Source organism: Strix aluco, chromosome 17 (genome assembly GCF_031877795.1).
Source record: "Strix aluco isolate bStrAlu1 chromosome 17, bStrAlu1.hap1, whole genome shotgun sequence".
In the NCBI taxonomy this organism is placed as follows: domain Eukaryota; kingdom Metazoa; phylum Chordata; class Aves; order Strigiformes; family Strigidae; genus Strix; species Strix aluco.
In genome coordinates this window covers 10,591,319-10,604,566 of record NC_133947.1, presented here as the reverse complement: position 1 = coordinate 10,604,566, position 13,248 = coordinate 10,591,319, and the positions used below count along the sequence as shown (strand labels likewise).

The 13,248-nt window shown below is 35.5% G+C and overlaps 1 protein-coding gene across 10 annotated transcripts in view; it reads right to left on the bottom strand.

Annotated features, from left to right (window-relative positions):
- ZMYND8 (zinc finger MYND-type containing 8) overlaps positions 1 to 13,248 on the bottom strand; it is a 59,875-nt gene that overhangs the window by 31,918 nt on the left and 14,709 nt on the right. For 9 of the 10 annotated variants that reach the window (XR_012625581.1, XR_012625582.1, XR_012625583.1 and 6 more), the window contains exons 3-4: positions 12,214 to 12,291; positions 4,314 to 4,462 (exon numbers count right to left, since the gene is read on the bottom strand). Coding sequence is in view for 6 of the 10 variants with exons in the window: in XM_074843568.1 (XP_074699669.1) it covers positions 4,314 to 4,462; positions 12,214 to 12,291 (227 nt within the window). In the remaining 4 variants the exon portion in view is untranslated. The remainder of the gene's footprint in view (positions 1 to 4,313; positions 4,463 to 12,213; positions 12,292 to 13,248) is intronic. The other variant, XM_074843567.1, reaches the window with a different exon arrangement.

Genomic DNA, 13,248 nt, shown 5'->3' with positions numbered 1-13,248 from the left:
AGTTTGCACTCAAGACTGAAAATAATTTTTTGTGGCAATGAGGGCATCGAGTGCAAGACATGCAGTCCAACAAAAGACAGTAAACACTTTTATCTTCAAGAACAATGTATTGCCACAGAAGCTATTAGGTCCTCTAAACTCAGAATTCCATGGGGCTGTGCAAGCTAAACACTGAGATATTTAGTGGTGGCTAAACCTGGGACAGCTGAAGAAGTTAGTCCTGAAACAAGAAGTTGAACACCATGCAAATCTGTCCTAAATTGCAGCAGTTCACAACCCTGTCCAAGGAAGCAAGCCAGTGCTGATTTTGATTAATAAGGCAAACTGTAGATTAGGATGACAAAGGAGCAAATTCACATCCTGAACAGCCACCTCTGCTACAGGAGCAGGAACACTAGGAGAGATTTAATCCACCATTTAAATCGCATCAGAATTTAAGACTCACAATCTCCACTGGTTTGCCTGCACTGGAAAACAGTGTTAACTTTGTAAACTGCATGAACAAGTCATCCACTTGAGCCCCAGACTGCTCAAAGATGACACAGCTGATGTCAAAACACAAGAAGCGAAGAGCCTGGGATGGGTAAAATGGGTCCCCAGATACCCAGAGCTGCTAACATTTATTGGAATACTACATTCTATTTATTAATGACAAGGGAACTTAAGTTTTCTGCTTGGTATTGATTATAGGGGTAGTTTGTGGAGGAGGGCATGGAGGAAAACAATATTGAGTTTTAGGCAGTTATTTACTGTGATTTTTTTTGTGATGTAAAGTCATTTGGTCATGACATTACTTGTAACTATCCAAACACTTGTAGTTTGCAGAACCATTTTGTTTGGTTCTCAAGTAATTTCACATCGTCCTACACCATTTACACATCTGCAAGTTCTTAGACCCTTGAGTTGCCACATGTCCCAGTGACTCATAGAACAGTGCAACCATATGCATTGTTCCGAACCTCTGCAGCATCCTCTATAAAATTAAGTCACACAGGGCACAAATTAATGTCATCAGAAACCACCAGCATGCCAGCGTGGACTGTGATATTTCTAGATTTCTAAAGTTACAAAGGACAAGGCCTAATTATTTGCATGAATAAGGGAGCTTCAAGGTCAAATTAGATGACACAGAAGTGACAACCCAGCTGAAGACGTTATATCTCAAAAGATACAGCAGAAGAGATATTATCTACAATTACCTAACACTGTATAATATTTTAGGCAAAGAAAGGATGTTACCCACAAACATTCCTAAAGCATTCTGCTACCTAAAATTTCACTCCAATTTCTATCAGTTTTGGCATTTTTCATTTTCTATTCTACAGATGATTCAGCTACTAAAAAGACACTTCGTTCCCACTACAGAAATGGGCAAAGTGTTATTTTCTGTACTTTGTCTGTGTATATATTTAATCATATAACATGACAAGACTTTGAGAAGGAAGGTTCTGTGAGATCCTGTGGAATAAAATGGACAGCATACAGCTTTAACTACATTTCGAATGTATTTCTACTACAATCAAACAGATACAAAGGCATATGGAAACTCAGAGTGAAGAAAGGAAAGTTGCAGTTTACAGTGCAGACCATGTTTTGTTTGCAGCTATATGCACCACAGCTGTGAGACCAAAATCTTAATAGTGTATATGTGGAGATGCAGCTATGGGGCATTTCCTCAACTGCAGATAAAGGACATTAACAAAAGACTTCAATACATATTCTGACTTTGAAGTGGGTATAAGCAGTATATCCATACTAACTTCCTAAGAATCAGAGATACTGCTTTAAGACAAATATAAAACCTGTGGAACTATTCCACAGAAATCAGCTCACAACATCCAAACTGAAGAGGATCCATTTTTGCTAGAGCATGAGAGGAATTAATTTTCTGTTCAAGGATGCTTAGATCTTTTGGACATCTTATCTTATTTCACTAAGCCAAGTTTTAGGAAAAAAAAGTTCCAAGGCTCAAAAAGACCCAAACAACAAAACTAAAGGACTGAAAATTAATGATTCAAGGAACTTTTCACTTGCAAAATGTTTTAAGAATTTAAATTTTAACAGTTATGAAAGAAAAGCTTTGTTTTCTCAACTGTTTCACAACTAGCCCATTCAAGCTCAAATAGGGGCAGCTTGTTATAAAGTCTTTATTAATGTTATTAAGACCTGTAGAATGACATAGAAAACTGAAGAAAAACCAACAGTATTGTAGTGGTGTTTTGGGGAGAAAAAGATTGCTACTTATATTCAGTTTAAATTAATGCTGAAGCTAGTAGTAAAACAAGCTGACAACTTCAATTACATTATAACTGACCAAGTAAATGTCAGAAGTTCCTGATTTTTAACCTGTTTTAGCTACGTTCTACAATTCCATAATTCTTTGCTTGTATTTCAATGCTTTAAATACCTGTTGACACCATTCTGAAGATCTGTTACTGCATCCACAACATGTAATACGAAGTTTCACGCAACTATAACTTCAGTAACGGTATCTTGAAATACTCAAGTATTACAAAACACTTTGTAATGTAGAATATTAAGTTAGAGGTTTCTAGTGATGATGTCATACCTCAAAATGGATTTATCAGCCAATCAGAACCACAGCTATCAGCTACATTATACCTGAAACTTAACCTGAGAGCAAACCAAGTAGCTGTATGCTTAGCTCACATCTCTTCAGCAGTAAAAGAATCTTTAACAACCCCTGCTATCATTTAGAGCAGAGTTTTGCACCTACTTGAGAAACAATAATTTTCAGGCATGCCCATTTCAAATTTGACATGCAAGACAATATGAAATTAAAAACAACTTGTAAAAGCTAAACAAAATGAAACATGGTATTTTCTTGCTAACTTGTTAGAAATACAGCAAAATGAGCAAGTCTGATTGCTTTTCTTCATTAGATATACAACTTTATTCTATCCTGTAATATTTCAGGTCTGAGATACCTGGAAAACAGAAAAGGATTTACTGAGGGGAACGTATCAAGTTCAACAACTGCAATTGTGTTTTCACATATATTTTTAAATGCATGACTAAAAAGTAGAAATCAATACCCTAAGATTCAATTCCACTGTTTGTAAAATTATCTCTACACTGTACAGTTAGAAGCTCAGATTTTAGTGAGGTAACATGTCCTCAGATGTGGACGACTTTATACAGCCTGCAGTGAAGCTCAGTAGAAGTCAAAACTGACCACATTAAACTAGTGCAAGCACACCTACAGATGCTATTATTAGACTTCCCAATTACCCTTAAATAAAATACGCTTGACAGTGTGAGACTGTTCTCCAGCAGGCCTGATTTATTCACAGTCTTTGTTCCAGGACAACTGCAGTGATTAGGAATTTCATTGTCTGTCTTAACCAGTGAAATTGCACCAGGATAATATTTAATGTGGATGCTGTTACACCAGTGCTTTAAACCCTCAGAACTTAATCCTGTGTTTATATGATCCTGACAAAAACCACTGACAAACAAAAGCACTTTGAAAAATACACAGGCATGTCATTATTAAATTAGATGAGAAATGGTTTCAGTAAGGCTAAAGACTGCTTTCACGTAATCTCCTCCAAGATGATGCAGGTGCTTTACAGCATTTGCTATTCAATACACTTAATATAATTCTTTCATTTGCATCATACAATGAATCAGAAATTGTCAAAGTCTTCTGGAGTCAAGTTCTTCTAAGAACTACAAGAAATGATATAAAATGGAATATTCAGAAGACACTGAAAATAAGGTTTCAAGCATGAAGACTGAAAAGTACTGTCAGTGTGACCCTTTGATGTAACTCGTTTGGTAGGAGTGTACACTGCCCAGCAATTTAAAGGAGTGGGAGGGAATCTGCAGAGTACCAAGGAACGAACTGGACTTTTGTTAATAATTGGCAGTTGGACTGAAAGCAGATGAGGGACTTCCACTGATATTATGAGATCTTTCTTAATTTAGGATATCATGCCACTGAACATTTCCTTTTAATGGTTTTAATTAATAACAGCTATTGTTGTTGTTATATTTCTTCATAATCCTTTTGTTCAAAATTGCATTCATTGGTTATACATCTTAAAAGCTTTATGAAATCAAAAGCCAGGACACAGGTGGTCTCTCTCATACAGATGTAAAACAAAAATAAAGAACATCCAAATCCAACTTATAGTGCCAGCTCCTACACCCACTGCATCCAAAAATTAATATCCACTTCTTCAAGTACAAAAATGGAGCTTCCTAAAGAGGAAAGAGCTCCTGATCAGCTGTCTCTACATCCTTGATTGTTTCATATTCTAGCATAACAAGACCATGACTTCTCTTACCTGCTCTTTATTATTACTGTTCAACAGACCAGGTTTCTTTTTCTTTTTTATAGGACTTGTCGATGCATCTTGTGGTGAGTGGCCATTAGAGGAATGTGGAGGGCTGGGAAATTTCCTTTTTTGTGCTGTGCGTTCAGCAGAGCCAGGATCTGTAACAGATACAAACAATATGAAGAGCATGTATCGATGAAAAAATTCAAATGAGGTTATGGGTTGTCATTCACACTCCTTCATCAAACAGAGTAAGAATTCTCAATCATCTTTCACCCAGTCACTGACTAAACTAGAAGGACAGACTTGCTAAGTAATGCCACCGTTAAGTGAATTCTCAGTGTAGTAACTCAGATTAACATTAAATATTTTTTTCTTTTCCCACAGCATTCTGGCCATTCATCTTTTCTCAAATTTTAGTATCTTTTAAAGTATAAGAACAATTATTTCTGTAGTTTAGCAGAGTGCTATGCTAATTTATGTCATACACTTTAAAAGCAGAGAAACAACATTAACAGTTCCTGACAGCTTCACTGATGTAATTTAGGAACACAAACAACAAAAGTTAAAACATGGCAAGAGGAAAAGTCAGTCTTCATCATTTGTTTCTCATATTTAAATAAACTTATTGAAATGTATCAAAAGAAAAAATTAAATTGTTGTATAGCCTGAAAAGAAATATGCTACCTCAAATACTTAGTCATTTGTAATACCTGCTAAACTGGATTGTAAAAAGATAAAATTAAGACAGGACTCCCAGTCAGGTAGTAACCACTGGCAACAAGACAGAGCAACAAACAGGAAGTGACACAACTTTTCAGTGGTTCCCACATTCAACCAAGCAAATTACTAGAGCAGTTTAGTAAGTCACAGCTTCCATCTATGCCTGAATTTACTATCCCAAGCAGCAAAGCTGGCAGAAGGGAGCATGTGCCTGTATCTCAGTTGCTCTAAGTTATGGACTGTCATCTTAGTGTAAACTCATCACACCAGCAACTTAAGTAGCCCTGGTGTCTCTGAACCGCATTTTATGAAACATGTGCAAAATTCTTTAAAAAATTAGAAGCAAATTGAGACATAACTCTATCAAATGAATATCTATTATGACGATCTTCATGTCTGCTTCACTCCTCCAATTATGCCAAATTATTTGAATTCTTCAAAGATTTTTAATTCACTTTTTTTTTTTTTTACTTGGTCACTGTTTTGTGTTCATTAGAATATTTAGAAGGAATTATTTACAGCCTTAAAAGAGCTAATACACTAAAAAAAAAAAATTACTGACAAGCTCATCAGAAATATCCTTGGTAAAAATAAGAGCATCTGCACCTTCATTTTCTTAGAACAAAATTTAAATAATTCCTAATGAATATGGAATGCCAGCTCAATTACAAAGAACTTACTTTTTTCAAAAGAAACAAGCATGCAATCAGCTGTAATAGACATTCATAGAACAGTGAAATACAAGTGACAGTTCAACAGAGTTGGTTTAACATGTTTAATTTTTCCTTAAGCTTTCAATGCATGCAACAAAACAAAATGATAGATAAAACCATGGAGATGAGAAGTCATCAATATCACAGAGAAACAACTGAACTAAGCCATTCCCTTATTTTCAGTCCCCTACTCACATGCGCTAGTACAAATGTTTTGTGGCCACACACTAAACAATTGAGGAATAAAACCTGTCTAAAAATAATTTTCTTCTGAGTAATTTTTGCTATGACCCCATTCACTGCACAGCCACACAAACACTTGTAATCATCCAGCAAAGCAGTTATACTGGATGGGAACACATAGTGAGAAAGAGAAATGCTGCTTTTGGTATTAATGCCACCTTAAAGTTTTCTTCTGTCAAACAACAGTTTTTGGCAGCTCTTTGCCAGAGGCAAACTCCTGGATGTCATGATCCTACATCCCTTCCCTCCTGGATTTGTGTTCTTGCCTTCCAGGCCTCACTGGGTGATGGGGCTGAGCCAAAACCTCACTGAAACACTTCACCTAAAGTCTCCAATGAACATCAGAGGTACCAGAACAACAACCAGTAACTGGATGAACTTATCAGAGCACATCTATTGTCAACAGGTTTAAATTAACTATAAAAAGGTCCACCTAAAATACAGAAAGTTCCCCAAATAGAAAAATACCGAAAACCACAGCACTAGACTTTCACATAGGCAGTCGACAAACACCTTTCTCCACAAATGCCTCCCAATCTGACTTTTAACTATTTATTGAATGAGACGATTTTGTTGAGCTACAACATTCCTCTCGAGGGATGATTTTAACACATTTAAGGAGTCTTGCACACAATATGGCCACTGACACTTTCTTATTAGACAGTCTTCCAAGTGAGCTAGTAAAACACAGTTTAGCTTAAACTGTATTCAGAATAATGTCCGTCAAATTGAAAAGTTACACTGTATTGCATTCAAAAGTAAGATATTTTATCACAAATTTTAGAGGGTCTATGGCACAACAAAGACTGTATTAGATTACTACATGATTTCGGTATTTTGTGCAAATGTAGAGAGGAAAGAGTTAATAAGGAGAAATAAAAATTGGTTGCAATAATAATTTGCACAAATGGACATAAGATTAACAACCTATGCACTTTTCTCTAAATAGAAAAAAAGTTATTTGGAACAATAGTTGAGCATGAATTGACTATGATCAAATTACTTTTTTTCCACTGTGAAAAAGAGCAAACAATACTGATGTAAAAATAGAAGTGATACATACAATGTAATCTTGATGTTAACATTAGAATGCTTGCATATATGCTTAAATTTATTGAAAATAATACAGTATTTAGTGAAAAGAGTGGAAAGATGGCAAGAACCCACACAATTATTAACATAGCAAAAACATTTTGAAAAAAAATCCTCAAAAAAAAGTGATGCCACTAAAACTTACTCATGATGCAAGCTCAAGAAGTGATCTGAAAAGATATTTCTAGACTAAATTTAAGACGAATTTCTAGACTCAATTCAAGAACTTACGCTATTTAGATGTATGGAAGAAAATATAAATGAAGATGGAAAAGGTGTAGTGGAAGAAGTTCTCCTGTGCAAGAAAAGTTGTACTGGTCTACATTAATTTGTGAAAATACCAATCTTACCTATGATAATTATCATCACACTTTTTCAGGTTGGTCCAGACACATGAAAGACGTAATTGCTACCAGCTGTGAACATTATAATTTTTTCAGTTCCTGAAGCTTTTAAAAAAAATTTCCCCAAATATATCATTGCACAGAAAAAAAACCAGTGGTTTTAAAGTCTTTCTACACAAATCTATGGCAAATGTGATGCTATACGGTGCCTTCTGATTGACCAAAAGCTTGGTAACATGTCAAGATAATGATTAAGAAAACTATAAATAAATATGAAAAACATATGAAAAGATAGATGGAAGAAAATATAACTAAAGGGGGAAAGAGAAATGTAGGAGCATTTGCCCATCCTGAGTTTTATTCATCTAGAATAGCTGCACCAGGCTTTTCACCAATCCTAGGAAAAGTGTCTGCCACTAGAGATATGTAGGCACAGCTATTTCAACAGTGCCGCCTAGCAGAAATGTAGTGTTGGCTCTCAGAGAAATTTTTCTGTTGACATAAGTTATAAAATTTTGGCAAAATGTAGTTAAGGTGGTTTAAATAAACAAACAAAAACTTTTCATGTTTTGAGTTTTCTTTGACACTAAGAAATGTGATTTTTTTCTTTCCTTTCCACCCCGTTCTCTTTCATACTTGTAGGCAGCATTTAGTTATATTCTGACATGCCTAGGCTGAATTAAACCAATACAATGTGTCTGAGACCATTATTGTTACTTGACTTGTTTCAATTCAAGCGAATATGCCTCCCACTTCATTTAGGCCAAAATTTAGATTGATTTGACAATATAAAGAATTGCCAGGTAAGGTGTGTCACCTAAATGTGTGAAAAAAGAGAAAGTCTGCCTCCTACCCTCGTTAAGCAATTATGACACTAAAAGTCCTAACACAGGTACAACGATGCTGACAGAAGACTAGGGGCTATTTTTTGAGTTTAGCTAATTATGCACAGAAGGTGGCAGAAGAACTCCTTTGGCTGGCATATGCTTCATGGATCCCAAGAGAGCTGAGCTAACACAGCTATCCTGGAAGAAACACTGTAGTATCAGTGTTGTCTTTTCCTAAACTAACTGATCCAGGGTCAGGGAAAGAGTTAAACTGTAACTACCTAAACCAGAACTGAAATACAATTCAATCACAGCCAAATCCAAACTACACTTCAACAGAAAAGGTACCGATTCCATACTGAATAAACCAAACGATCACCCAGACATATATGCTTGGTTAAGTGATTTCAAAAACTACTTCAACTAGTGTAATTTTCTTCTATGGTTCAAGCCTGAGCATACCAGGGATTTTCAAATAAACTAGCGGTGACTCATAGGCAACATACAAAAACTGACCTGAAATACACCTTTTTTTTTTTACCCCCAACTGTCAAGTTATTGAAATGCACAGAGATTTTCTTGAGGCAATGTAAGATGTAACTGGAAAAAGTAAGGAATAGATATGAAAACAGCAACGCAAAGGCATTTTCTATCAGATTTAGTCGTGCTACTGGAATATGCTAATGAATTTAAGTATCACTGTACGTTGCCAATTTACCAATCTGTGAGGGATCTAATAATATGAACAATCTTTTAATTCAGTTCAAGTAAAACATGAATCGTAGCACCTACTTAAATTTAGTTATAGTTTCCAATTCTAATTAAGATAAAAAATGGTCAAGTTGCATTTTGTGTGAATTTCTTTCAACAGCAGTGCCCCGTTTAGCACACACTGCCTCTTTCTCCTGGGCTCTTCCAGCTGTGTTAGCAGTTTGTGTAGCTGAGCTGTGAACCAGATCAAGAAATTGATCCTTGTTAAAATAACCTGTCAGGAGGAAAGTTAATTTTTAACCCAGATCACTTCCCCAATGTAGTTTAACAATATTTATTACTTGAACAAAGTGAAACAAATCCAAGAGGAAAGAACAAAAAAGACTAAATTTAAACGATGCAATAACTTGGTGACTAGAACAGTTACTTAAGAGTTGGAGTCAAGTTTCTGCTCCAAAAAGGAACAAGAATTTGCATGATCGCTTCTATGTCAAGCAAGTATTTTTAAAAAGGTGTTTAATGAGCAAGAATGGTCTCACTTTGGAGAGTATCTCACCATGCCAGTTCATCACCAGTTTGTCACCAGTTAGCACATATTCCTGCAATCTCCCTGCTTCTTCTACAAAACTCCTATCATACATTGAGCAAATCAAATCAAACCAAACTTTTCAGATAGACATCAATTTGTGCACACACCTTTTCTAACTGAAAAGGCTAAGATCACTCACAGTTACTCAACACTCAGAAGGTTAATAAGAAATTAGATGTGCTGTGTACTAAATGAAGGGCATTACAGTAAAATAATGAACATTTAATTGATAAACCAATTGTACTAATTAATTTGTCAAGCAACCTTACTTCACTTATTTCTTGATTTTTGAATGTGTGGTTTTGCTTTCTTAGCAATATTTCAAAATTGTGTTTCCAGCACAAGTGAAAAAAGACACCTGAAATAACTTTTTTAATTCTCATCAAACATCACCTGTTTTTACATCACTAGGTTATTATGAATTGCTCTGTAATGTTGCCAAAGTTGACATACGCACCTATGAATGCTCTTGCAAACCATCCATTGGGGAACAAGCTAACCTCATCTGCACCTAAAGTTTAAAATCTTTGTTTCAGTATGCCATCATGTGACTAAAGGATTAGTAACTACTGCTCCTAGGAGACAGACTAGAGCATACTTAAACGCTAAAGCAACTTAATTTCACACTTTATGACTATTTTAGAAGTCCAATTTTATGTGATGATAATGCAGTATTTAAGCAGATAAACTGTGATAGTGACTTAATACAGTCTAGCGTAGAAAAAACTATAAAAACAGAAACATGTTTTTATTGTATATCAGGATCTTATTTTTCTGCAGTATATGGAGCATAGACCACAACCATATCTTCTATGTTCTGTACATTGCCAAGTGCTGTACTGTAAGCATTCAATAGCAACGATCCCTGACAACTAATTGAGAAGTCTCGTTTTTCTCAATGGAAGCAAGCACTGACTTAGAAAAGGTGTAAAAGCAAAAGGTTGTTTTCCTTGCTTTTACCATGATACCAAAATGTAATTCTTCCTGAAAACAAGTAACATCAACTTGCCTTACTATAAGAACACAGCATAAACTGCTCCATACCAAAGATTTATCGATAGTGACAACCCCTTATGTGCTCCTTTCCATATACCTTTTTTTTTGTTAATTTAAAAACTTGCTTAAGCTAAATGCAATCAAAGTAGCCAAAATGAAATGGTGTCTACGTATGCATTTCTAAACATTTATTACACTTGCATTAGTTTTTCTACCAATAAGGCCTTAATGAGAGCTGAAATCCACAGAAGTTACACAGACCTAAATTAAAGCTTCTTAGTACTCCTCCACAGATACACTTTCTTCACTTTTCCTTTCTCCAGCACTGTTATTTGCTCACCCAGGAAGCAAGGTGCTTTAGATAACAGATATGGCCAAAACCAACAAAAACCTCAAAAATTTATTTCAGCTGAGCTGGCATACAAACAAGTCCTAAAGTTGCCAGTGCCAGTATAAAGGATGGAAATGTGGCTGACATGAAGGAGCATGCCAGCGTGGCAGGTCTGACTTAGATCAGCACATACTGCCTCAGTGTTGCACCCTCAGTGCAATGGATAGCAAGCCAATTAAGAAAAACCTGAGTAAACCAGACTTAGTGTCAAATTCAGTCTCACAAAAAGGTTTGGCAAACAAAACAAAAGCCTTCCCAAAAAGTGGAAATTGCAGGATAAAAACTTTTTACTGTAGCAAAGAACTACCCTTTTTATGAGCTGGTGTGGAAGGGAAGAAAAGTTTTGCACTTCAAAATAAAGCTCAGACAATCAAAAAATGTATCTTTATCTTAACTACATCAAGTTTACTATACTTTCAGGAAGAGTATTAGTTAACAAATTCTGTACCTAGTTTTCTTATATTTTAAATACATGTTCTATGAAAAATGAGCTGTTATAAAGTGGTAATATCTACTGCTTGTAGAACAAAACTTTTCTGTTCTGGAAATTTTCAGAAAGTGAGAAGAGGGAAACTCAGCAACATGTTTGATTAAACAGTAACAAAAAAATTAATCAAAAAAGCTTTTCAACATGAGTTGTAATAAAGATGGTAAAATTAGCAGTCATTCTGGTTTTCCAGGAACCAGAAACAGCAATGTATTTTTTCAGTGAAAGCATTATTTTAGTCTTCTAGGAACGGTATTAGATATCAGTAAACTGAGAGTTAGTTACCCAAATAAAAGTCTTCTGTGACGTAAGCGGTTTTTTGATATCTTAATGCAAGTGGACCAGACATGCAAAATTCTGAATAATGTTTCCAATTAGAAACCTACTCAATTGTTCTATGTAAGTTAGACACTGAGCAGAACTGTTACTTAAACAGAGCCAGCCCAAGGCTACTTCTGTTAACATTAATTCTCAATCTCATGCTATTCCATTTATTATGACACAAATAGTTCTGCCAACATTTGGTGAACCAAATCAAGGAATTAAATTAGATGGAATGTAACAGGACAAAAGAACAAAAATCTCATGAAAGCAGTTTCATGAAGAATTCATCTCGTGGCTGTAAGAAACAGCTAGGCTAGCTTAAAAAAAGAGGGCAGCATAAGAGAGGGTACCAGAATACAAAGGTGATTGAAGACTGCTTAAGCTGTCATTACCCCACAGAAATGCGTACCTATACCTTTAGAAGGAACAAGAACGAAAACAGAAAACTGATTTCCACCTAGACACTCACTTGTCTCTTCTTTTCTCCTCCTCAAAAGCTCTGAATACATGCACTTTAAATGGTGTTCAGGGAAATCAATGAAGAATTCTGAGAGAAAAAGGAGCAACATTAACTCCATTGTCAGCATCATTACAGTCCAATTTGATAGAACAGGCTTCAATTAATAATTTATATGGATTCCAGAACTGTGAAGTCTCCCAGTTATATTTATTATCCTGAATGGTTGCTAATAGATTCATGACTTTTCAAATCCATTACCTGTAATACCATAGAAAGCTCAATTATCGTCAAAACACTTCACAAAATCATGGATAAATCTGTTAGAACTTATGCTCAACTCTGAGGCATTTTAATCTTATGCCAGAATTTTGAAACATGATGCAGTTGCAAGCAACCACTAAAGCCCTGTTTACATTCCAGAAACTTCAACTGATGCAATTAACCCAATCCAGTTGCTTAATGTAATAAATAACAGAGGTTAGCCATGGTTGTGTAAATCCAGATAAACTCCTACTATATTACAATTTTACACAAGTAGAAAAAGACACTGTTGTTTCTTTATTGTAGGACTCTGGAAGATAAAGAAAAAGAAACACTTGCAACAACCTGCAATATAAGAGATGTAAGCTGTTTATAAGCTAGAGCCTGGCTGTAGGACTTGGTGCCCCAAGACACTCCTGAAGACCCCCTGTTGATCACTAGGTACCAAGGGCTGCACTACCATTCACTGGAGGACTCTTAAATTACATTTGACACTGGAGTGAGAATCTCATCTTCATGTGATTAAATACTTGGTATCACTGCAAAGAAAGTTGATACACGATATACTATTATGAAACTGTTACAAAATATATAATGTATTCTAGAAATTCCATTGTACTAGTCCTTTTGCATTTATGTTCATAATATCCCAATCTTTTACCACTGAGAGAAGCCCCTAAGACCAAAGCCTTCAACAAAAACCTGCAGCAATGCAAAAACTGTAAAAGTGAGAATTCTCACCATTAAGCAGTAGTGTCTCGGTATGTGATTTTATGACAAGCC